This window comes from Notechis scutatus, chromosome 2 (assembly GCF_049901735.1).
Source record: "Notechis scutatus isolate UNSWTSFEM ecotype Mainland chromosome 2, rNotScu1.2, whole genome shotgun sequence".
NCBI classification, from domain to species: Eukaryota; Metazoa; Chordata; class Lepidosauria; order Squamata; family Elapidae; genus Notechis; species Notechis scutatus.
Genome location: NC_142010.1, coordinates 250,100,003 through 250,126,115, shown reverse-complemented (window position 1 = coordinate 250,126,115; position 26,113 = coordinate 250,100,003). Strand labels below are relative to the sequence as shown.

Here is a 26,113-nt window from a genome sequence, read left to right as displayed (position 1 = left end):
CCCAAAAGTCCCGCCCGCCACCTCCTGCTGTTGCCGCCGCCGCCGCCACCGCTGCTGCTTCTGCCCCCGTCGCCGCTGCTGCCGCTGCTGTTTCTGCCCCGCTGCCGCCGCTGCTGCTTCTGCCCCCGCCACCGCCGCTGCATTTGCAGGAGAGGTAGGCGCGAGGCGGGCGAGGCGAGCAACAGAAAAGGTGGGCAGCCGCAGCCCAAAAGTCCCGCCCGCCACCTCCTGCTGTTGCCGCCGCCACCGCTGCTGCTTCTGCCCCCGCCACCGCCACCGCCGCTGCTGCATTTGCAGGAGGAGAGGTAGGCGTGAGGCGGGCGAGCTTTCTTCCCCCTCCCCGTAAAATTTGGCTGGAAAATTAATAAAAAATAAATAATTTGCAGGAGGAGAGGTAGGCGCGAGGCGGGCGAGCTTTCTTCCCCCAAAATTTGGCCGGAAAATTATAAAATAAAAATAAATAATTTTTAATAAATAATTAATAATAAATAATAAATAATAATTTTATTTTATTATTTTATTAATTTATTAATTTAATTTAATTTAATTTATTATTTAATTTAATTATGTGCGGCCCAAACCAAATTTTCATCTTCTAATATGGCCCAGGGAAGGTGAAAGGTTGGACACCCCTGATTTACACCAAGACAAATTCCTTGTGTGTCCAATCACACTTGGCCAATAAAGTATTCTATTCTATTCGTCTGGCTTCCCCATTGACTTTGCTTGCCAGAAGGTCGCAAAAGGGGATCATGTAACACGGCATCCATCATAAATATAGTTACCAAATGTCTGAATTTTGATCACATGACCAAGGGATGCTGCAAAGTATGAAAAACGGTGATAAGTCACTTTTTTTAAAACTTCAACAGTCTCTAAACAAACTGTTTTAAGTCAAGGACTACTTGTAGATTGTTGGCCTTTTCAGCTTCCAGGGACGCAAGGGGGTTGAAATCCAGCTGATCCAAGAAAGTAGCTCTAAGAGGATATTTTTCCTGTCCCTGTCCTCCCACTCTCTGTTACACCTTTGGTGCTTTTTATTCATCAATATCTTTAAATATATATGTCACCTATTTCCCTAACAATTTCAGATTTACAAGGAGAAATAAAAAACACCATCCAAAACCCTGAGGAAATAAACATGGCTTCAGCCACGGTTCATCTTTTCTGGGCTATGCTAGGAAGTCAAAATAAAAATTCCCAGGAGGCAAACCACTCCTGGAACATTACCAGGAAAACTCAAGGACATCTGTGCCTTTTTAAATAAATATGCTCTGAGCCTCCTTTTCAACTCTTAATGATGGGGAGGATTGTTTCAACTTCAGTGGCCATTTATTCCAATGCTAGATAGTTTCTTAAAAAAAAACAACTTGGACGTGGTAAATCCTCGGATTAGAGCCATCGAGAAAACCTAGCGAAATTTAGAAAATAAAAAACATCTTGCAAAAAAGAGCAAAGGCAAGCCATATTCATAACACGGCCAAGAAAACTGCATGGATATGTCCACAAAATCACAAAGCATCGAATTCAATTTGAAGGAGATTTTACCAGAGGTGGTATTCAGCAGGTTCTCTGACCAGTTCTGGAGAACTGGTACCAGAAATTTTGAGTAGTTCAGAGAACCGGCAAATACCACCTCTGACCGGCCACGCCCCCATCTATTTGCTGCCTCCCGAGTCCCAGCTGATTGGCTGGGTCTTCTTTGGAGAACAGAGCTGGAAAGCAGGTTAGTGAGGTGGGGTGGGAATGGAGATTTTGCAGTATCCTTCCCCTGCCACGCCCACCAAGCCACACCCACCAAGCCACACTATGCCCAGCAAGCCATGCCCACAGAACTGGTAATAAAAATTTTTGAATTCCACCACTGGACTTTACATATTTAGGACTTCCACCTCAGGAATGACACCACAGGTCTTGCAAAACAGCAGCTCCCCACCTTCGGGGCACCAGGGACCAGTTCTGTGGGGACAGGTTTTTCCACGGTCCACAAGGAGCGTGGTTTTGCATGCTGTCTGAATCCCGCAGATGGGGCTTCACTTGTTTGCATGGCCCAGTTGCTGGCATGCCGTCGACCGGAGCCAGCCCACAGACCTGTAGTTGGGGACCCCTTTTGTAAAGGATCTTCAGCACTAAACGTAACTCCCTACCAAATAAGTGGACATAATTCGTCTTTGTGTCACAAGGATTTCTTGAATTGGCTTCTATCCTCCCCAACAGGAAGAAGTCCCATGTGTTTCTTTTCAGTGTGGCTAGACAAATACTTCCAGGGGTGTGCTAAATCTACTCATGCAGAGCTCTTGGTATATTATCAGCTTCTATGTGATTCTATGTGACTATTTTAATATTTTGCATGGAGCAGACAGAAGATAGTAAGGGATTTATTTAATTTTTACATATAATGTTGGAAATTTCCCATCCACAAATTTCACTGGAATTTAAACAAAACCAATTTGCTTTTATAGCATAGTTTCCATTACCTGTTCCCAAAGCCTTTCCCCCATTTCAGTTCCATCTAGACACGCCAGACAAAATTTTTTGATTACTAACCATCCCATCTCAGATTTACAGGAAAAGGAGTCCAACACTTACTAAAATCTTCATTGATTCTATTTCCCCCTGTTCTAAAATGTTCCTTAGGAGGTTTTCTCAGCCTTGCCAAAGCACTTTTGGCCCATGGTTATTTTCGCCAGAGTAAAAACAGTCGCATTTTCTCAAACCTTTATTTAGAGTGACTTCCATGACGATTCTGTCCTTTGGTCCTGGTCCTTTACGACTAGAAGACGAAATATCTCCATCTTCACCACAGGGAAATGGGGCTCCTCCACTGGCATTGGAGCTGGGAGAACTGGACCGGCTCAGTAATATGGGAGTTGGGCACGGTGTAAGGCTCGGGCTGCGGAGTCTGGTTCGCACTGTGAGAGTCACCACACCTTTCTTGAGTTGCTAAAGAAGCAACAGGGTGGTTAGGTTTCTAGTATCGCCGCTTTTCCTTTCTCTCAAAAACCAAGATATGAATTACACATCTAGAACTTGGAACATGTCTGGAATCATTAAGTGGAACATCTGCTCTTGATTAAAAAAAATACAGTACAGTGGGAATTGATCACCACAGTGGATCATTCTTTACAATTTGATTTAGAAGTTCTGTTGCCTATGTGTGTACAGGTAATCCTCGACTTATGGCCACTGTTGAGCCCCAATTTTTTTTGTTAAGTGAATTTTGCCTCATTCTACAACTTTTTGTGCCACAGTTGTTAAGTGAATCACTGCAATTGTTAAGTTAGGAACATGGTGGTTAGAGTAATTTGGCTTCCCTATTGGCTTTGCTTGCCAGAAGGTCGCAAAAGGGGACCATGTGACCCTGGGACACTGCAACCATCATGAGTCAGTTGCCAAGCATCTGAATTTTGATCATGTGACTAGGGGGTGGGCTGCTGGGTGTTCTCAGGGGTTTGAGAGACCCTCTAGCTAAGATTCTGCACAGTTAGAACCCACAAATCCCACTCCTGGCTGACCCTGCCCACCCCACCCCGCTCCTACTCGGAGACCCCATGTGGCCTGTTTTGGATGCTGGTAAGTGCAGGGCAGGCACGGAGGCTCAGGGAGGGCAAAAAACGGGCCTCCCAGAAGTTTCAGAATGCCAGAAACGGGCTCATTCCCGGCTTTCAGAGAGCCTCCGGAGCCTGGGAGGCTGTTTTTGCCCTTCTGGAGGCTCGAGGAAAGTCTCCAGTGCCGGAGACCGATTAGGCCACGCCTACCATGGCCACGCCCACCTAGCAACCAGGCAGAGAACCCGTTGCTAAAATTATTGAAGCCCACCCCTGGGATATTGCAATGGTTGTAAGCGTGAAAAACAGTCATAAGCCATTTTTTTCAGTGCCACTGTAACTTTGAATGGTCACTAAATGAACTGTGGTAAGTCGAGGACTACCAGTCTCAACATATTCCTTTACCTAAGCAATATTTTTTACCAACCTTGCCTAAGGTATCTATTATGGTTATAGAAAATGTAGATGCCAATGAAAATTATTTTTCTTTGTATTGACATTGCTTTGTCCAGGACCCATGAAAACCAACTCCAAAAAAAAAAAAAAGATGCTGGAACAAACAACCTTTCTGAATCTGAAATTCCCCATCACTCAGTCATGTAGCAATTTGTTTTTAAGACAGAACAAATATAAAAAATAAAAAAGTGGACACTACAGCTTTCCCCACCCACCTGGATATACCATCCAGATGTGTGGTACTATAACTTTTATTTTTTCTCAGCCAACAAGATCAGACTGGTTCTGAACTTTGAGAGTTTTGAAGGACATCAGTCTGGATAAGTTACATGTGGGAATGCCATGCTGACCAGGTGGCAGATATGTTTGCATTATGAACATACTATTAAGTTTTGCAGACTTACTAAAACCCTGCAATTCTGTTACCTACTTTGAATGTTTGAATTGCCTCCTGATGCGTCAGCCCTTGTAATGATTCCCCATTAACTTCCAGAAGTTCGTCTCCTGGAAACCCAAAGCAAAATGTATTATCAGCATTTAGATACAATGAAATGTTATTTTTAGAAATAAAAGGCATTCTAGTTCTTTCCATATTATTATATTACAACATATTTTATCTCTTGCTTTGCTCGGATAAATTAAATTTTAAAAAGTGAAACGTTACTTTTGACCTGGAATTTTCATTAGACTATACAAATTTGGAAGCATTTTGTAATTTAGTTATTTTGTGCATTTGGAATTTTGGAAGCCTAACAAGGGGGGGAAAGGCTTAGCAGTCATTCTTATCCATTAATGGTAGCAAAAAGAGAATTTTCAGGAATGAATGGCTCACAATACATGGGCCAGAAGCGGAACAGCTGAACTTTGTTGGATGAAATCTCTTCCAATTTCAGGATTCAGAATGATTTAAAGGTAGGAATGGGAGGTTGGATTATGATCTGGATCTTGGGTGAAGAACTGTTTGTTACCAAATGTGATATAGCACAAACTATGGCTCCTGGATATGGTTTGTTACAAGATCATTACATTACACTGCATTACACAAACTATGGAAAGAGCTGTCCCCTACTCTCCCTTGGCAAGAAAAAATCTGGTTTATATTGTGTTAAAACATCAATATTTCAGATGTCTCTCCTTGGAAACATCTGAAATATCAGAAGGAAGTATCTGGAAGGAATGAAGCCATGGCTCCAAAGAGGAGAGTTTATATTAACCACTTCTCCTTTTGCTCTGGCCACGAAGGAGTAGCATCTCAAAAACCAGGTTCTGTCAATTCACTATTCATGAGTTTTTCCCCCCCACTTACACGTTTGGCAGGAGGAACAGGTAGAATAGGTAAATATGGGCTTGGGAAGTGGTTAATTTAAACAAATTGCTAGGCTAACAAAATCTGGTTTTTGCAAACTTACCTTCTTTTAACCTGCCATCAGCTGCTGCAGCCCCATTTGGAAAAATTGTCTTGACAAAAATGCCCATCCGACCCCGGGCTGAATCTTGCCCCCCAACAATGCTGAATCCAAGACCCTGCAGCATAGGTACAAATTAAGACAGAGGGAGAGAAAGAAATCTATATATATAAAAGCGAAATACGACTCATACATCATCACAAAATCTCCAGAACCGTAAAGCCTACAAATTTAAATTTGGCACATATGTTCCTCTTGGCTTCTAGGGACTTGCTAAGAAAGGATTTTTCGAAATGACCATCAGAGCATTAGTATTTCGTATATTATTATTATTAACACGCTCTGATGCTAGGGAGTTCTACTCCCCCTCCCCTCCCACCTGAAAAGAAATCTCTTCCGAATGCAAAACACAAGTAGAGGAGAGGAATTTCAGATTCGGTTTCACAGCAGCAACCAGCTTCAGTACAGAACAGTTGAGCTAAGCCACACCCAGGCTCCTTGCTGTCTCCTTCTTGCTCACACAGCAAATATTGTTTCAGTTTCCAAACAGCCCTCAACTCTCTCACACACTGACAAGACACTAGCCACATGAATACAGATGGATGCTGGTAGGCAGAGGCAGAATTCCCTCCCCCACTATTTTCCTCCCCCAAAACTAAATCCCACCACATAGTTTCGTACTGAAGCACAGGTATTGAACTAGTACCCCATAAGAATCTCCACAGGCAAATACCCCATAACTTCTATGTCTATGGAGATTCTTAGCCACCCAGATCATGGTTGTCCCAAAGGTGCTTTTTCAAGAGGCAACTGGAATTCAGGTCTTTCTTTGAAGACCTTTCACTTCTCATCCGAGAAGCTTCTTCAGCTCTGTTGTTTGTTGAAGCTGAGCTGAAGAAGCTTCTCAGATGAGAAGCGAAATGTCTTCAAAGCAAGACCAGAAAGATCAATTGCTTGATAAAGTACCTTTGGGACCCCATAACTTCCCAAATCACAAAGAACAGGCATCTGACTGAGTAAACTAAACTAACTAAACTGTTTTTTTTAAAATCTTTGTTCTTAAACAGTAAGAACAGTAAGAAAAAAGAAGTTGTTTTAAAAGGAAGGAAGAATATATTATCTCCTCACAATGCTACGTTTTAGAATTAGCAGAAGTAGCTGCATGCTGTTTTTTCAATGAGAGCCTGAAATACAGCTTTGGCAAAATATCTTAAGATGTTTTGGGCAGACTGCAAAAGGAAAAAAAACCTGAAACGAATAGGCAAATATCCAATTAAAATTAGAGTTCTGTGGGCAAACCTCGTTGAATCTGTTAAAATGCTGGGAATCAAGTTATGCACTGAATTCCCTTACTTTTCTTCAGAGCAACCCAATTAAAACATACCCAATAATCCAGCAAGACAGCTGAACAGCATTAATTACCTTGCCCAAATGATATCCAACAGCTGGTCAACCAGAAAAAAATGATATAAGACATTTTGGGCTATTGAGGCTGGGGGGTTTTTTTGTTTTTGTTTTGGTCTTCCCTGAGGTTTTCTCATCAAGATTTTTTTTATCATTGGACATTGTCTTCTTTCTAGGACTGAGAGAAAGTGACCGGCCTAAAGTCACTCAGCTAGTTTTGCACTTAAGATGGGTCTAGAATCGTGATGGCAAATCTGTGGCACGCAGAGCCATTTGTGCTGGCATGCGATCCGCAGGCAAGCTTACCTCACTGCACATGCACGGGGCTCCCAGCTGATTTTCGGCCGGTTTGAGGCCTTTTTCGGCCTCCCAGGCTTGAGGAAAGCCTCTGCAGCCTGAAAAATAGGCCCGTTTCATTACTTCCTGCATTTCCGGAAATCCTGGAAGTGACGAAATGGGCCTATTTTTCAGGCTTCAAACAGGTTGAAAATCAGCTGGGAGGCGCAGTGCAGGTAAGGGGGTGGGGGATTGTATGCACATGGGCAGGGGGCGTGCGCGCATTGCCCTCTGGGTGCTGGCACGTGGGCGTGCATGCACAAGCGCACGCACAATTTTTGGCACATGAGCCCAAAAAGGTTAGCCACCACTGGTCTAGAACTCACGGTCTCCTACTTTCCAGACTGATGCTTTAACCACTAACCAAAGCGGCTCTCAGCACTGATTAATTTCTAGTCACAAAGAGTGGGCTCTTCAGTGTAAAATAATCCTAAATGGGGTATACAGTATTTATAAAGACCCCCAATCTTTTACCATCAGTGACCCCATATTCTCAAAAGGTATGGAAAGCACCTTTCCCTCCTATACTGTACCAACTATTATCATCATCATTTTGAACGATCCCATAATCCCTTGCGGAGTGGAGTCTGGGCAACTGAAATGAAGCTAGCAGAGTGTTTACTGGCCGGATGCTCTTCCTGTCGCCAATGCGGAGTTTTGTTCAGCAGATATATTCTCATTGTGCCCAGAGAGAGAAATATCTACCTCTACCTAGGATCGAACTCACAGCCTCCTGATTGTGAGGCGAGAGCTTCACCTCTAGGCCACCGCACCAGTCCACTGTACCAACTATGATGTGGTCCTAAATTCTGGAACAGCATCTATTTTTCTGAAATAGATTTTCTGGAACAGCCCTCCGTAACTTGGGTCCTCAGAAGAACTCTTGACTTAGATTCCTAGACAGATACACAATATTCAAGTCTTTTTTTTTTTTTACTTTGTTCTTACCTTGCCCTGCCCCTTCATCAGAACAATGTTGGAAATAATAGATGGCTGCGTAAGTCGCCAGGGATATTCAACCTGAGCTGCACTCAACGAACGAGTGGATTTCTTAACAATGTGGTACTCCTTCAGAAATAAAATAATCACAATAATGGTAAAAGAACCAGAATGGTTATGTCTCAGTTATAGGTTCTCTAACTTTCTGGTTAGTAAATAGTCATTAGAACATGGTTACATTTTTTTACATGTAAGTGCTTAAATACAGGTAGTCCTCAACTGACCACAACTGAGCCCAAAATTTATGTTGCTCCGTGAGACATTTTTAAAGTGAGTTTTGCCCCATTTTACGGCTTTTCTGGCCACCTTTGTTAAGTGAATCACTGGAGTTCTTAAATTAGTAACACGGTTGTTAAGTGAATCCCCATTGACTTTGCTTATCAGAAGGTCATAAAAGGGGATCACATGATTTTAGGAAACAGCAACGGTCATAAATGCGAGTCAGTTGTCAAGCATCCCAACTGTAAATCACATGACCATGGGGATGCTGCAATGGTCATAAGTGTGAAAAATGGTTACAAGTCACTTTTTTTCAGTGCCGTTGTAACTTCAAACAGTCATTAAGTAAACTGTTGAGGACTACCTGTACACACACACACACACACACACACACACACACACACACCAAAGAAAATCAGGTAGAAAATAAATCAAGTACCAGAGAACACAAGGAAGCATCTTCTAAAATTTTCTGCAATACATTATATTTTTTATTCAAATTAAATAAATATTCTACTATATACAAATAAGCCATCCAAATAATCTTTGCTTGCACATGAATTACAAGTAGTCCTCACTTTAGATCTGTTCATTTGGCAACTGTCGGAAGTTACAACAGCACTGAAAAAAAGAGTTACGACCAGCCAAAGTCCCCATGGTCACATGACTGAAATCCAGGATTTGGCAGCTGGTGTTTATTTACCATGGTTGCAAAATGGTCCAGAGTCACGTGATCTCCATCAACAAACAACGTCAATGGGGAAAGCTGGATTCACTTAATAACCACACAATTCACTTAAAAACTGCAGTGATTCGCTTAATAACCATGGCAAAAAAAAGGTTGTTAAATCAAAGGCGACAACCACGCTTGTTTAGCCACAGTTGCGTTCCTAATGGTGGCTGTAAGTGAAGGACTACCTATACAGCATTTGCATTCTGGCTCATGATTGAGTTATATTTCTTTTAATCTTTGGTCCCTCCATCAATTACCAATAGTTAAAATGAGGAATTATTTGGCTGTAATATCTCAGATGATGCTATATATTCGTTTTTTTCTCCTCCTCACCTGTCTGGTTCCTGTGTCCAAATGCTGTGGTAAGGAATGCTTTCGGCCTCCCCGGGAATATTTCATTGGTATTTCATAATTCACATCTCCATTTTCTACCGTCAACTCATCATCTTCTCCCACAGACTCTAAACGAGTTGCCGCCCCTAAAGAATAACCCAGAGATACAATTTATTATACATACATCAAAGCCCCTTTTAAGATTGTCAGTTCTAATGGAATTTAGAATGTCCATGGAGAAATGATGGATGGATGCATTTCTTAAAACATCTAAACAACTGTAATAAATTTTATCTTTGTGTGTGTGTGAGGCATGCATGTGGATATATGGGCAGGGGTAATTTATTAAAGCAATGACAGAAGACACTTTTTTATCGAAATGCTTATTTAATCACAAACAGCGCTATTTACTGATTTAAAAAAAAAGACAGAACTCTTATATTGTATCTGAGCTCCAGGTAAACAAAACAAAAGGAAAAATAGTTTATGCATGCTATCAAATCAAGCGCAGGTTCATATTTTTAAAATCCTCAAAGGATAGACAGTGAGAAACTTTACGAATTACTTTGTCTCGTGCCTTCTATCCTGTGCACTTCAATCAGCACCAATAATCCAATTCTAAATCCTGCTGCCAACCAGAGGACAATATGAAGAACACATGTCAGCGTTCCAGTGAAACTCTCCATTTCATTCAGCATTCAGAAACAAAGTTCATCCAAGTGAGAATTGATTGAAGAAGTCATACTACCACATCTGGGAAAACCTGAATCTGAATATCACAAACGCATCCCCTGAACCCATCAGTACATCACATGTACTGGATACATTCCTCCAGCCACTCCTTCCCAGGTGCGGGATAACTTGTCCTTGACTTTATGAGAGTAATGTTGTTGAGTCTGCAGTAGCTGCTGACCAGCTACTGTAAAAGCTGATGCAATGAGGATGAGTCAACAGAGTTATTGCCTCTTTAAGACTGAGGATGGGTTCCACAGGGTTTTACCACTTTAAGAAGCTGTCTATATATAGGAGGCCATGAGAGGGCGTATTTTCTCTCCTCATGTTGTATCTCCATTGTGGTTCTCCATGCAGAGTAAAGATTGATTGATTGCCAGGTATTTGCCTACCATGTATATGTATGTATATAGCTGTCTTGTATATAAACCACTGTTAAAAGACAAAGCCTCTGTGTGTGCTGTGTTTTGCAGCTGAATTGTCTCACAATAGTAGTCACGCTGCAAACACTCTGACACTAATCTTCAACCGCTCTATGCAATCCCCCCTCCCAAATTCCCAGGCACTAAAAATGTGGCAGCTTTGAGCTTCTAAGTAAAAATATGGCTTCCAAAGATGACACCTTTCTTAATCATAGTCCTAAAATTGTGGAGGACCTGCTTTGAAGAGGTTCACCTGATACAGTCTTTGAGAGTTGCCACCATTTATGGGTTTCTCTGTCCTCACACGGAAGACCAGCGAGATGTTTTTTACACCCTGATGGCTCTTTTTAGACAGCTTCCATAATTATCTTTGTGTTTCATCTTTTCAAAGGCTTTGATCCTTCTCATTATCATTTTATTAAAATTTTATTTGAGATACATGCTCTATCTGTTAAAGATTGCAAATCCAGAGACCATAAATACCTCAAATAACTAAAGGAGATGGAAAGGAGATGACTCGGCGAGGAACATACTAGTAACAAGGAAAAAAATGTAAGTCTTTTGGTCCAGTGCTACTTTTAACCTTAAAAATCTAATTTCAAAGATAAATGTAGAGCAGTGGTCTCTTGTCTTTCTGGCTCGGCATATTAGCGGAGGAAGGAAAAAGAGAATGGTTTTGTGTATGTGTGCGCCGCTTTCACAAATGCAGTTTCATGCATGTGCTCACACACACATGCTCATACACCGCTTCCGCGCCTCAGTTCCAAACGGGCTACAACCCAACAGTGAGCCTCAGACCAGGAGTTGGAGACCTCTGGTGTAGAGGAATTTGCTCTTGTATTGGTAATGCAATGATACACCTATCTAGCTCAGTATGATTTAGTTCTAAGTGCCACACACTTTTAAGAACACCAGCAGGAGTATTTCTCATGGATATTTTTTTCTTTATTCTTCCTCTGAACTATTCTCTTTTCTCAAGGAGATCCAGTACCAGGGATAGGATTCAAGAATCCCAGCAATCGGTTCGCTGCCCAGTTGCTGGGTGGGCGTGGCCTACCGGTACTTCCAGGAGGGCCATTTTTTGCCTTCCCAAGGGTCCGGAGGCTTCCCTCGGGTCTCTGGGAGGGCAAAATTGGTCTCCCTCGGGCTCTGGAGGCCCTCTGGAAGCTGAAAACAGGCCTGTTTCTGGACTTCTGGTACTTCCAGGAAGGCCGCTTTTTGCCTTCCCAAGGGTCCAGGAGGCTTCCCTCGGGCCTCTGGTAGGGTGAAAACGGCCTCCCCAGGCTCTGGAGGCCCTAAGAAAGCCAGAAATAGGCCCATTTCCAGACTTCCAGAAGGCCCGTTTTCCCCTTCCCAGAGTCTCCGCGCAGATCCTGCGCTTACCTGCATCGAAAATGGGCTGTGTGGAGACTCCTGGAAGGTGAGGGGTGGGGTGGGGTGGGCCAGCCGGTCAGTTCAAATACCAGTTTGGTGAACCGGATGCAAATTTAACATCCGGTTCGACCAAACTGATCCAAACCGGTAGAATACCACCCTGTACAGTATGCTGGCAAACCTGACCTCAACAGTCTTCTAAATCTTCCCATGCTTCTTCATCCAATGAAAAAAGAGGAACCATACCTTGAGATCGGCTCCTGTACTTCAAAATGCCACCTCCAAGGGTTGGGCTCTGACAGTTCTCTTTGGAGCTCTCGTCTTCTGTAAGATCTGAGGACCTGTCCATATCGGTCATGTGTATCATCTGAAGGAGAAGGGATATTTTTAAAAAGTCCAGCTACATTTTCTAGGATGTGTCATCCTTTCCATAGCTAAATAACGTATTATCCCAAGTAAGCTATAAATGAGGATCTCAAGCAGAATTGTTGCAGCTTATTTGCACTGGTATTTGTAACCAGGAAAAACACACCAGATTTTTTTTCCTTGTCCTAGATTTTAGGACACCGGAATCTACTGAAAGACACAGATGCTTCTTATTTTTTTCAGATGGGAGAACTTCATAGTGAGAACATCAATGCAAAGAAAGATCAATTTTGTAGATTATTATGTTACTGCATATCTTTTCTGTTTGTTTTCTATCGGTCTGTTTTAACAAGGTGGTTTAGAAGAGGATTTTTATTTCTTAGTTGCACACAGACATATTGATGCTTATTTGTAAGCTGTTTTCAACATTGCAGATTAAAACAGAACGAATAAAATAAAGATAAATGGTATCGAATCTGATTCTCTCCCCAACATAGCCCTTGACTTCCATTCATTGCTAAACCTTGATTTCATTCCCACCCCAAGGACTTAATTTTCTTTCCATAATACACTAGATGAGACCTCTAGGAGTTGGAGACCAGGGGTGTGGAGTTTGTAGTTGGTTTCAATAGCTTGCTGAAAGCATACTTTTTATGTTTCTTTTATTCAATTTGCCAAAAGGATCCTAAGATGAAAAACTGATCCTGCAATATAAAGTAAAAAAGGAATAATTTCTATTTTCCAGAGAGAAGAAAGAATTTCTCATTTCCTTTTAGAATAAATTACTTTGTAGAGAACATCAAGTCTGGTATTAGAAGGTGATATGCAGCACCAAATAATGGACAGATTACAGCTGACAGCCTATGGCAACAAATAAAATATACTCTATACATTAGGAAGCTTTATTTTTTTCAGGGTAAAGAACCAAATCCTGGAATAGGGCACTAGAACTGGAGAAGGTAAATGTTTCCCTCCTCTCAAATATATGCCAATTTTCTGATTGAAATCATTCCTATTCTCAGGAAGGGCTGATAATATTGCAGGAACAAGGCACATGTGATATGAAGGGTTGTGGGGTGGTCAGTGGCAAAATACATCCTTTACATACAAGCAATTAGACTTTCCATTTCTGATATTTCTAGCTTTTGTGTGTGCATCTGTCCCTTTGAATCACCGCTGACTTCTACTTGCTTGTAGGTTTTTTGGCAAGATTTTCGGAAGTGGTTTGTCCTAGTCTCTCTCTTAGGACTGAGGGAGAATGACTGGCCAAAGGTTACCCAGCTGGCCTTGTGCCTAAGACGGAACTAGAATTCATGGTCTCCTACTTTCTAGCCTGGAGCTTTAACTACTACACCAGACAAACATTTAAGGGAAAGGAAGAAAACCTGATGATGAGAAATTATAGTGACCGTAACTTGGTAGCCTGAAGCATCCTAATTTCAAAATACTTCAGCAAATGATTAACTTCCTAAGCTGGGGTGTCAAACTCGATTTTATGGAGGGCCGCATCAGGGTTGTGTTTGACCTCGGAGGGCCGGGGTGGCTGTGGCCAGGGTTAGGCATGGCTGGGGTGGGCGCAGCTAGGGTGGGCATGGCCAGCTTGATGTCACTCGTGTTGGGGCCACCTGTGATGGCCAAGTGCTAAGGCAGGAATTCCCTCAGACCCTTCTCACTCTCATTATAGTCTCCTTCCTTCCTTCCTTCCTTCCTTCCTTCCTTCCTTCCTTCCTTCCTTCCTTCCTTCCTTCCTTCCTTCCTTCCTTTTCTTTTTCCTTCCCTCTTCATATTCTTTTCTTCTTCCTTCTCCTCTTTCCTTATTTTTCCTTCCTTGCTCTCTTCCCATCTTCCCTTCTTTGTCTTTGCCTTTCCTCTTTCCCTTTCTTCTTTCCTGTCTTTTCTTGCATGCTCAAATGCAAAAGGGGAAACATTTCTATGTTTGTTTTATTTTTAGCTTGTTCTGATAGCCCTCTGCCAGTGAAAATGGAGCTGGGGTGTGTCTGTGTGCACCCTCCCTCAGCCCCTGTTTTCAGCCATGATGGCCTCCTGCAGCCCTCTGCTTCCCCCCCCCCCCCCGAGCTCCATTTTTTCTAGCTGCAGGAGGCCGTCGCAACTGAAAACGCATGTGGCCCTCCTGAGCTCCATTTTTGCTGGCAGAGGCACCACGGGCCAGTCCTTTGTTTTTGTTTTTTAAAAACAATTTTATTGATTTTCTACAAACAAACAAGACAAACAAAACATTAAAACATCAACTCTCTTATGTACGTACAGTGTGTCGGTTGGTTCATCAGTTTTGTGCATTCATTTCGTAGTCTCAATTAGTTATATTACATAACAACTCATATTGTCAATCCAAACTTATATATCCTAATATCGCTATTAATAAATCATTTGACTATACTTTTAATCATTCATGCTTTATGAGATAACAATACTTTAAACAGTTTATTCTATAACAAATCATATAATCATCCTAAAAAACACTTTATAGATATAATGTCAAATAACATAGGCAAAAGAAAAATAAATGTATTCCTTGCTATCTAACTTTCTAAATATTCTATTATCGTATTTTGTCATCTAGCCACTGATAAAAAGATCCCAAATTTCATAAAATTGTTTATCCTCTTGCTCTCTAATTTCAAATGTCAATCTACTCATCTCAGCACATTCCAATATTTTCTTAATAATTTCTTCCTGTGATGGTATTTTCTCATTCTTCCAGTTTTTAGCAAATACAATCCTAGCCGCTGTTAACACATTTACAATCAGATATTTCAAATCTTTACTATATGTATCTGGTAAGATTCCCAATAAAAAGAACTCCAGTTTCAAATCTATAGGGCCAGTCCTTTGTTGTTTCCAGGGCGGCCTCATGGGCCAGATCTAAACTCCCCATGGGCCGGATCCAGCCCAGTGGCCTTGAGTTTGACACCCCTGCCCTAAGCAATTTCTGGGGGGGAAAGAAGTGGAGAGGGGAGGGGAGGGAGGGGAGAGGAGAAGGGGAGGAGAAGAGAGGAGAGGAGAGGAGAGGAGAGGAGAGGAGAGAAGAGAGAAGAGAAGAGAAGAGAAGAGAAGAGAAGAGAAGAGAAGAGAAGAGAAGAGAAGAGAAGAGAAGAGACAAAAAGGGGAAGGGATGATGAATGGAGAGATCCACTTTGGACCCTACCCCCCCTACCGAACACTTGCTTCCTGCAACAGTAGAGGCACCATATTTAAGGCTGCAAATTCCAGACAACCACTAAATGGTTAAATCTTTGTTCCCATGTAATATTTTGACAGTCCACATATGGAGAAATGCTTCGAAAGCTAATTTTGAAAGAAAAGACTGTCAATCCACTTTGTAAACAGCACAGTGTGGACAGTACAGATGTGGAAAAACTCATTCAGCTCATCTATGAGTGCCATTTGATTTAATATATACATCTTAATTCCATGCATAAACTGAAACACAGTTGCCCTTTGAAATCGATGTTTTCCTGATTTTGTTACTGCAATGTGCCAGTTTTAAAAAAGCACACATGGAAAGAACCTACCCAGAAATGGGGGAAAGTTTTCAAAAATATGTCAGGGAAAATTGGTGGGGGGAAATGCATACCTACAATATGCTTTAACAGAAATTCATATTAATTTTTTCAGGAATTTAGAAGACCAAAATGTTGTAAACCTTGGTTTGCCTTGGAGAAATGAGAAAGTAGGCTGAATCATAACTGATATATTCATTACTCTAGCTGAACAACAGTGACCAGAATAATATTAGAAATATTTGGGTGGGATTTCAAATCAATGCCTCTTTTTCCCATTGCCAGACAAGAACCGTACAGGTAGTCCTTGACTTATAACATTTAGTGATGGTTCGAAGTTACAACGGCACTGAAAAAAGTGAATTGTGGCCATTTTCCTCACAACTGTTGCAGCATCTCCATGGTCTCATGATTAAAATCCAGATGCTTGGAAACTGATCCATATTTATGACGGTTGCAGTGTTGCAAGGACATGTGATCACCTTTTGGCATTTTCTGACAAGCAAAGGCAATGGAGAAGCCAGATTCACTTAACAACCAGGTTATTAACTCAACAAGTGGGACAAGAAGAGTCGTAAAATGGGGCAAAACTCACGAAACAGGTGCCTCACTCAGCCACATACATTTTTGGGTTCCACTGTGTTCATAAGTCCACCACGACCTGTATTCTCAAAAGCACTCCCTGTTCTCATGCAGTGCTTGGGGGCTGCGAAGGATGTGTGAGGATGGGTTGTGTTCCATGGACTTTCTGGAAATGGGGCAAGAACGGGGCATGCTTTTGTGCAGTTTTCAGAGGCGGCAGAGGTTGTGCAAGAGCACTCCCCAAAGCAGCTAACATTGTATAGGATCTCCTGCTTGAGCAGGGGGCTGGGCTAGAAGACCTCCAAGGTCCCTTCCAGCTCAAAACTGATTCAGAATTCAAGCTCACAAGGGCCTTATGTGACCCGTAGCAACCTAGAGTAGACTGTAGGGGCGTGTCCAGGAGTTCTGCTGCTGGGGGTACACAGGGATTTGGGAGAGCCCCTAGCTAAGAGTCTGTGCAGTTTGGAGAATCCCCAAATCCCACTCCTGGACTGGCCATGCCCACCCCACCCCTCCCAGGAGTCCCCACGTGGCCCATTTTGGATGCAGGTAAGTGCAGGGTGTGCGCGGAGGCTTTGTGAGGGCAAAAACAGGCCTCCCGGAAGTTTGGGAAGGCCGGAAATGGGCCTGTTTGCCGCCTTCCAGAGAGCCTCCGGAGACCAGGAAAGCTGTTTTCACCCTCCCAGAGGCTCGAGGAAAGCCTCCGGAGCCCAGGGAGGGCAAAAACACCCCACCCCAGCCGTGGTGTAGGAGGCTGACTAGGCCACACTCACCATGGCCATGCCTACCCAGCAACCGGGCAGAGAACCCGTTGCTAAAAATTTTGAATTCCACCCCGGGCATGTCAACAAAAAGAGACGTACAATGTGTAAGTGATGTACAACAGATTCTCGGGAGAGCTGGACCAGGGTTCAAACCTGCCATTCCCACGGCTTGCACATCTTGGGGGATAGATAGTACAAGTGACAGTGGCAGTGATAGCACTAGGCCTGAAATCAACAAAGGTGATTAGGGGACTGGAGGCTAAAACGTACGAAGAACGGTTGTGGGAATGGGGTTTCTGTAGTCTAATGAAAAGAATGACTAGGACTGACATGGTAGCAGTGTTCCAATATTTGAGGGGCTCCAACAAAGTTAAGGGGGTCAATCTACACCTCAAAGTACCCGAAGGCGGGACAAGAAGCAATGGACAGAAACTAATCAAGGAGAGAAGCAACCTAGAACTAAGGAGAAATTAATCAGTTAATCGGTTAAACAATTAATCCGTGGGAAAGCTTGCCTTCACTGGAGGTTTTTGAGAAGGGATTGGACAACCATTTGTCTGAAATTGTATAAGGGTCTACTATACCATTTGCTTGAGCAGAGGTTGGACTAGAAGATCTCTAAGGTCCCGTCTCACTTTGTTATTCTGTTAAGTTGCGGCCTAGCCCATCCTTGGCACTGCCACTGACTGCTGTTCTTCAGCATGGCTTCGATGGGAGGGAGGGAGAGAGATAGAGAATTGTTTTTCTTTTGTGGAGGGCAAGTGGTGTCTGACACACCAGCAGAGTCAAGTTAAGCATTTGCCTAAGTTTTGACCCGCCAAGCCCTAAAGGTTTGCCATCACTGGCCTAAGAGCTCATGCATCTAACTGTATACCTGGCAAGCCTTCCCGACATCATTAGCCTCCTGCTACTGGCCAGGTAAGCAGCAGTTGAAACTGCCTAGCTAGGTGAGCCCATCAGCCCTGCAGAATTTTCAGGTTCTTGTTTAACTGACTTTTTTTTTTCTCCAGCTCTTTTTCTTGGAGGTCTAAATACTAAAAAAATAATAATGGATTGAGTTTAAATGTTCCATCACCCAATTCCACAGGGAGACAGCGGGTGTAACTTTCTATATGACAGGGTCTGTCTTGGGTTCAATTTAAACCCCCAGGAGTTAGTTGACCATTAACCCTTTCTGGCATTCCCATGCCACGCTAATCCTCAACTGACCAGTTAAGTATGTTGTGGGAACATAGCCAATTATTACTCTGGATGTAAAGGCTTCCTTATGCAGCATTTGTGTCTCAAACCAAACTTTCTTTGTTTCTGTTTATTTATTTAGTTTAAAGACCCTAGGAAATCAACTCATAGATCTCTTAAAATATATTCAGGAACTTATCTTATAGGGGGAAACAAAGCAAGCTTATCATAAGAGGTAGGGCAAGATTTGCTGACAAAATTATACCGGAGTGTAATTTAAACATGCATATTAGTAATTGTAGTGTTAACAAAAGACACATGATTATATTATAATCTTTTAACTGGCACATCTATTACTTGCTCATTTCAGAGCGCTATAAAGGGGAAAAACGCATACAAAGAAGTGAACACAGTTTTGCCAGGAGAAAAATAATAACAAAGACTAAAAGAGAAAGCTTTCTTGATTTTCCCACTCATGCCAAAAATGTGCAGTGTGTTGTATACACTCCAGCTTTTTTACTTCCCCCAAACCCCAGATATCATTCTGCTCTGAAAATAAACAGAAATTCTACCCATTAAGCTTCTACGAGTTTCTCATGGGCCCCAGTTTGTAATCTTTGGCTGTCACAGTCCACTGAAAATGCATGGGGTTTTTTCCCCCCTTTTTTCTTTTTCTTTTTGCCTAGCCATCAGTGACCAACAAATTGCCCATCTGCCAAGACAGTAACCGTGCCATAGGAGGTAACTGACTCTCCAGGAAATTATGCTTGTTCAGTTCTGAATGTATATTGCTAATTAAAAACAGGATTTTAAAGAATCCAGAAAACTTGGCTGATTTTTCTCAAGAGGCAGCTTTTCCCAAGCACATTTTTTTGCTCACAACAGGCAGGAAAGAAGCTCAAAAGGTTTAGCCGGCTACCTACAATAACTTCATATGCATCTCAGCTCATCACAGAAACACATACACGAACGCACATAGAGCCCACATACACAGTTCACTGTGAGATTCAAAAGGCATTTGCTACGGTAGCTGAGTGTTACTCTGCATCTCTGCGGGATTTCTGTTACTTAAGGGGAGGAATGGGACTCTGAATCAGAGTTTACCTATTTTTCCTTGTGAAATGGAAATATAGAAAGAAAACAAAATGACTATCGGTGTAGGATATGTACAGGGATAATGTTTTCTGAGGAAAAAATAAAAGGACAAACCTGAAAATTATTATTATTATTATTTAACCTGGGGAAAAAATCTTGCTACTTTCTCTGTTGGGGCACAGAAAATGCTGAAGATAAATGTAGCATATATAGGGAACAGAGGTTGGCAGCCTCACTAAATCCAACAAGAAAAAACAAACATTTTCATCTGTCTTTTTTTAGAGACAAGTCATTACAGCTGTTGGGGCCTTGTTGGGTGGCCCCTTGGACACAGAACATTGCTTATCTCTTGCTTGGAAGGAGATACAGCCACTCCCCCCCACCCCACTGCTGATTAGTAAGTAAAATGGGTATCCTGAAAGCCAACTCTCTTGCATACTTCATTTTTCATTGCTATATTGTTTATGATACACTGGGGAAATGAAGGAGTCTAGTAGCCTCTAATTGCTTTTAAGAAGGGCTTTCAAAGTTTTGGTGTGCTTTTTTAGCATTTCCACCTATTCAAATTACAAGGGACTTTTGATGATTAAATAGTTAACTCACTTCCTGATATATATACTTTTATCTTTTAATAGGCTTAGGAATAAAACGTTCTCATATTTTCCTCTCCAAACAAGGACCATTTTTCCTGCCAGAGAGGTTTTAATCTCAGCCATTAATTATTGTATTCCCCCTTATTATACATTACTTTTTCTATGGATCAGTACTTATTTATGACAGCTAGTGTGGTGGTGTTAAAGACACCGGACTAGAAGCTGAGAAAGTGTCAGTTCTTGTCTTGTCTTAGGCATGAAGCCAGCTTGGTCCAGTCGTTGTCCTTCAGCCCTGGAAGAAGTAAATGGCAGAAACAATGTCTGAAAACGCTGCCAGGAAAACTGCATGAATTTGTCCAGACAATCACCAGGAGTGAAGACTGACTTGAAGGATATATGTTTCACTAATAGAAGAAAATATTTGTAGCTCATGGTTAAACTGTGAGGTTCTTGGTGCTCTCTGAGCTTGGTTGTTTTCTAGCAGATGTTTCATTACCCATCTAGGGGGGATCCAGATACAAGGGACAATGGGATTAGCTCTTAATTAATCAACCACCTCCAGTATGATGCTTCCCTGTTGGGGTCCCAAGCCATCTGGGAGCACCAGATCTTAAAGTTCTTGTGGAAGATCAGAATGGTGAGAGTTGATCTCACCTCAGGGGGTAAGAAGTTCCAAAGGGCAGGATACTGTTTGGGGCCTATTTGATTAATTAATTAATTTTGAAATATACATTAATCAGCCTTCATCAAGCTAGAATAGATACGATAAACTGGGAACCATACAGAAGGTAGCTTAAGATCCAGCTGAACTAAGTCATAGAGGCCATCTCTGTTGTATATGCAGAATATTCCACATAGGGTCCCTCAAATTTCCTCTGGAATAGGACAGATTATAAAGAGAAGATTAATTGCCTAAAAATGGTAGAGGAACCAGAACTGGCTCTTAAAATCACCTGTGGACAAGCTTCTTTACAGTTCTTCTTTGCCTGCTTTCTAATAAAAGTCTAAATTACTTTGTGTACTCATGATATCAGAAGGAGAATTTGTTAAGAGTTCTCTCTGTGGGTGTAAGAGAATTCATTGCGGCCGACTCACCACAGCCGACCTGCCGTGGCTAACTCACGGCGTCCAAGTTGCTGCAGGATAATTCGCCATGGGACAATTCAGTGCAGGATAACTCAAGAGAGGAGCAAGTGAATTGCAGCAGGTCTTGTCTTCTTTTAGATTCAAGCAAGTTAAAGCAAGGCAGGGTCTGCTAAAATTCACTTGTCCCTCTCTTGAGTTATCCCACATTTAATTGTCCCCCGGTGAGTGGTCCTGCAGCGAGTTGGCCACAGTGAATTGTTCCATGGCAAGTTGGCTGCCATAAGTCAGCTGTGGTGAGATAGCCAGGGCGAGTCAGCCGGGGCAAGTTAGCTGGAGTGAGTTGGTCCAATTCCATCTTTCTGTAAATCATTTCTGTTGCAATAAAGATTTTCTTTGCATTCAGGACAGTGGTGGGATTCAAATTTTTTTACTAACAGTTCTGTGGACATGGCTTGGTGGGTGTGGTGTGGCTTGGTGGGCGTGGCTTGGTGGGCGTGGCTTGGTGGGCATGGCAGGGGAAGGATACTGTAAAAACTCCATTCCTTCCCCACTCCTGGGGGAAGGTTCTGCAAAATCCCAATTCCCTCTGCACCCCACTAACCTGCTTTCCAGCTGTGTTCTCCTGTGCAGGGGAACAAAAGAAGACCCAGCCGATCAGCTGGGACTCGGGAGGCAGAGAACAGATGGGGGCGAGGCCAGTCAGAGGTGGTTTTTGCCAGTTCTCCGAAGTACTCAAAATTTCCACTACCGGTTCTCCAGAACTGGTCAGAACCTACTGAATACCACCTCTGATTCAGGACCAAACTTGCATTTAGACTCATAGAATGAAAATGACAACATCTTGTATTTGTTGAGATTCTTAAATGAAAAGCCTGGCTGAGCCCATCCTAATGTTCCCCTTTCCAAAATGGCAAACTACGAGAGATCACTAAATGATTGGATTTGGATGTATTTAATAAAGAACCTAAGTTCTGTACATTACATAAGAAAATTCCCATTGGGTACCTTTATTCGTACAGCAATCTTATTTGCTAAAAGTTTGCCCCACGCATTACTCCACATAATTCATTCCATACCGTAGATGTATTACAGTGGCAACTAAATAAGAAGGTAGAAATAATTTTGAAAAATGCAATCTGTTCAGTGAAAGTTAGCAGCCTGGAGAGAGTTAAGATGATACAACTAATTCTTGTCGAATATAAAATACACAGCAAAATCCTTTGCCTTTTGTATAAATGAATGGTTGCTATTTTAAAACAGCATGTTTTAATGCTGTTTTAATGCATGTTAAATGATACATGTATATCTTAGAATTTTCAACACCTGCAGCAATATTATATGGTATTTTTTGCAACTCCACATGGAAGCAAAATGTAATTTTCCCACTATCATTTTGTGATCAGAGCTTTCCATGTGCAGATCTTAATCCCAAGATTGATTATTCATATGATTAGTTTTGAAAATATGCCTTTATTATTTGCAAAATTGTATTAAATGGATGGCCAAAGGCTATGTTGGTTAAGAGTTACAGTAGCTGAAGTCCAACACATTTGGAAGGTAAGAAAACCTCAAGGCACGCGGCCAGGCTAGCCCAGAAGAGTCAAATTAGAAAATCCCACAAACAACTGATACTTAAAAATACATTATACATTACATTAAGAAGTTAAGATTTATTGATTTTAAAAGGCATCCAAAATTTGTTGCTTAATGGTGGAGATAGCTTTAAGAATAATCTACAGTAAATTGGCAATGTTATTTAAATTAGTCTCCTGAAATAAAAAAATTGGGGGAAATCTGGGGTCAATATGGAAGGATTTATATTCCTTTTAGTCATCTGGTCTCTGTTTTCTTTCTCACAAAAGCTGCTGATGGCTTGCCAGGGTTAGTGTGTTGTTTGAATGCAACTGAATGTGTTAAGCAGGTTCTTCAAATACAACTGCAGGTAGTCCTCAACTTAAAACAGTGTATTTAGTGACCGTTCAAAGTTACCATGGCACTGAAAAAAGAGACATGACAATTTTTCACAGTCCCAAGGTCATTTGATTCCCTTTTGCAACCTTTTGACCTTTTGACAAGCAGAGTCAACCGGGAAGCCAGATTCACTTAACAACCAGGTTACTTGCTTTTCAGCTGCAGTGATTCACTTAACAACTGTGGCAAAAAAAGGTTATAAAATGTGGCAAAACTCACTTAACAAATGTCTCACTTAACAACAGATATTTTGGGCTCAGTTGTGGTCATAACTCAAGGACTACCTGTCTTAACATGTCTTTATTTATTTGGGTATTTGTTTATTAAATTCATATGCTGCTCCTCTCGCTGCCATGTGATTCTGTGCATGTACAAGTCAATCTACTGCACCACAAGTGACCTATTTTCTGGAAGTAGAGAAGAATAGGCAGGTGCTACCCCTTAGCTGGGCATAAATCTATTCAATTACTCAATTATAAAATTTTAATGCTTGGACTTTAATATTTTATTGTAATTATAGACTTGCCTTTCAGATTCTGATTCAATTAGACAGTTAGATCCAATTTGTGCTTTCAAATATGTGCTTGCTCTATTGTATCTCATTCTCTGAACTAACAGAATAATTCCTGTAAAACCACTGTGGATTGATCTGTCTCCCTGGGCAGTTCTCATTTCTACACAAAATGTGAAGGAAGTTGCCTTACAGGGTGAAACCACTAATCCCCTATCTCAACATTGACAATGCTGCAGTAGCTGATCAAGGTTTTAAAATCCTAACGGCTGTTGACACTTTTTGGATCTTTTTGTAGTTTTTCCGTTACGTAATATGCTTGAATCAGAATCGGAAAAGAGCTGGAAAGGACCTTGAAGTCTTCTAGTCCTGCTCAAAGAGAAGACCGTATACCAGTGATGGCTAACCTTTTCGTTGTCGCGTGCCAAATGTGTGCGTTCATACAAGCGTGCCTGCACCCATAATGCAATGCACGTGTGTGCTCCCCATGCCACGCTGCGCATGCGCGTGTGACCTCCCGTGCTCCCCCCGCCCCCTGCGCATGCATACGCATCTCCCGCATGCGCCCTGCCCCCCCATGCATGTGGGGCAGGTACCCGACAATCAGCTGGCTGGCGGGAGGCGTGCGTGCATGCGCAGTGGAACTGAGCTAAGGTGACAGTTCACGTGCTGGCAGAGATGGTTCTGTACACCACTTCCGGCAGGTGTGCCATAGGTTCACCATTACGGCCCTATACCATTTCAGACTTGTGGCAGTTCAGTCTTTTCTTAAAAACCTCCAGGGATGAAGCACCTACTTCAACTGCCTACTAGAACATTAATTCACTCGCTTTATTGTTCTAACCATAAGTCGCCTATCTTCAAACTCTTATATTAGTCACCTGATCCAGGGGTGGGCTGCTATGGATAGGCCTGGGTTCGGGACAACCCATAGCTAACATTATGGCTGGTTTAGAGAAGCGCCAAATCTTACCACTGCACCCTATCCCTCCCACCCCACCCCTCCTAGGAGTCTCTGTATGGCCTGTTTTGGATGTGAGGTAAGTGCAGAGTCCATGCGGAGGCTCAGGGATGGCGAAAAACGGGCCTCCTGGAAGTTCCAGAAGGCCGGAAACGGGCCTGTTTCCGGCCTTCAGAGGGCCGCCTTAGCCCAGGGGAGGCTGTTTTCGCATTCCCAGAGGCTCGAGGAAAGCCTCCGAATCCCAGGGAGGACAAAAATGCCCCCCCTGTAGTGCAGGAGGCCGACTAGGCCACAACCACCATGGCCACACCCACCCAGCAACTGGGCAGACAACCTGTGGCTGACATTTTTGAAGCCCACCCCTGTCCTGATCTCTCCCAAATCTAACACATCCTAACCTTTAAATATTTCTATATTCTGCACCAGAAACACCACTGTGTACACTGGAAAAAGAACTATTAAGAAAATAAGTTATGACATTTTGCAAGGAGAGCCACTCTCTATTCCTCATTAAAGCCACTGCCTCTTTTGCTATGTACAAATCTGCAGCTCCTTAAAGGGGTGTTTCATCTGTATTTTTAATGTGATTCTTAAAGAAGCCTGAAAAAAGATGTGGTTCTTTAATGCGTAGCAGAAAGATAATTGTGCAAATACCCAAGCACTTCTGATCACTTTCCAAGCATGCTTAACCCTACAAATAGATGGCTAAAATGGTTAATGTAAATAAAGAAGCTAGGTTCCTTATCTTAATTTATTCCTCTATGGTTAGATGTGTTTTATCCTTATCCTAACCCCTTCAATTACCCAAAGATATCCTGCTGTCTTTTGTTTTTCTGCCCATAGTCGGTTGCTTGGAATTTGAAATAGCCACAAGCAATTATATATTATAGGAAAGAAGATATTGGACCAGACAGGTTTCCAAACTGATCAAGCGGGGGCTTCCATATCTTCCTAGGTCCCGTTTAATTCTTTGGAGCAGGGATTTCTATAATATTTACCTCAAACTGAAAAGCTCCAGATGGTAATTGATAAATGCGTCACTAAAACAGCCATCAACAGCAGATCCAGAATAAATATATTGCATAAAGAATGAGGTAAGAAGAAGCTAAGAAAGGAACCGACTTATTTATGCAAAGTACAATATCTTCTACAAAGGTCACAAGGAGTTCATTGGGAGTTTGCTTAAAATGAAATATGAAATATGAAAGTAATCCACAATGACACACTGAAGTCCAATCACTGAAAGTCAATAAACGTTGGTTTAAGTGGACTGAAATGGAACTGTGCTTATCTGCTCCCTTCCTCTTCTAGTCAAATTAAACCAGTTTCTTTTGTGAGGGAGAACTGTGGTTGATGCTGGCCATTTTTCATTATGCTTTATAAAAACACAAGAGCATAGTCAATCTTGATCTAATAAGCCATCATGATTTATTTAGCAAAGAACATTATGTCTGAATTATTTTTTTTTAGTAAATTGCAATGATAGTCTTTCTGAAGAAAGCAGAATATGATCCTCTAAAGC

The 26,113-nt window shown here is 42.1% G+C and overlaps 1 protein-coding gene across 8 annotated transcripts in view; it reads right to left on the bottom strand.

The window, feature by feature from the left end:
• Positions 1-26,113, bottom strand: part of PDZD2 (PDZ domain containing 2) — a 316,382-nt gene that overhangs the window by 48,579 nt on the left and 241,690 nt on the right. For all 8 annotated transcript variants that reach the window (XM_026666378.2, XM_087958543.1, XM_087958550.1 and 5 more), the window contains 6 exons: positions 12,209-12,329; positions 9,435-9,580; positions 8,099-8,218; positions 5,414-5,528; positions 4,435-4,508; positions 2,718-2,943 (listed from right to left, as the gene is read on the bottom strand). In XM_026666378.2, coding sequence (XP_026522163.2) covers positions 2,718-2,943; positions 4,435-4,508; positions 5,414-5,528; positions 8,099-8,218; positions 9,435-9,580; positions 12,209-12,329 — 802 coding nt within the window. The remainder of the gene's footprint in view (positions 1-2,717; positions 2,944-4,434; positions 4,509-5,413; positions 5,529-8,098; positions 8,219-9,434; positions 9,581-12,208; positions 12,330-26,113) is intronic.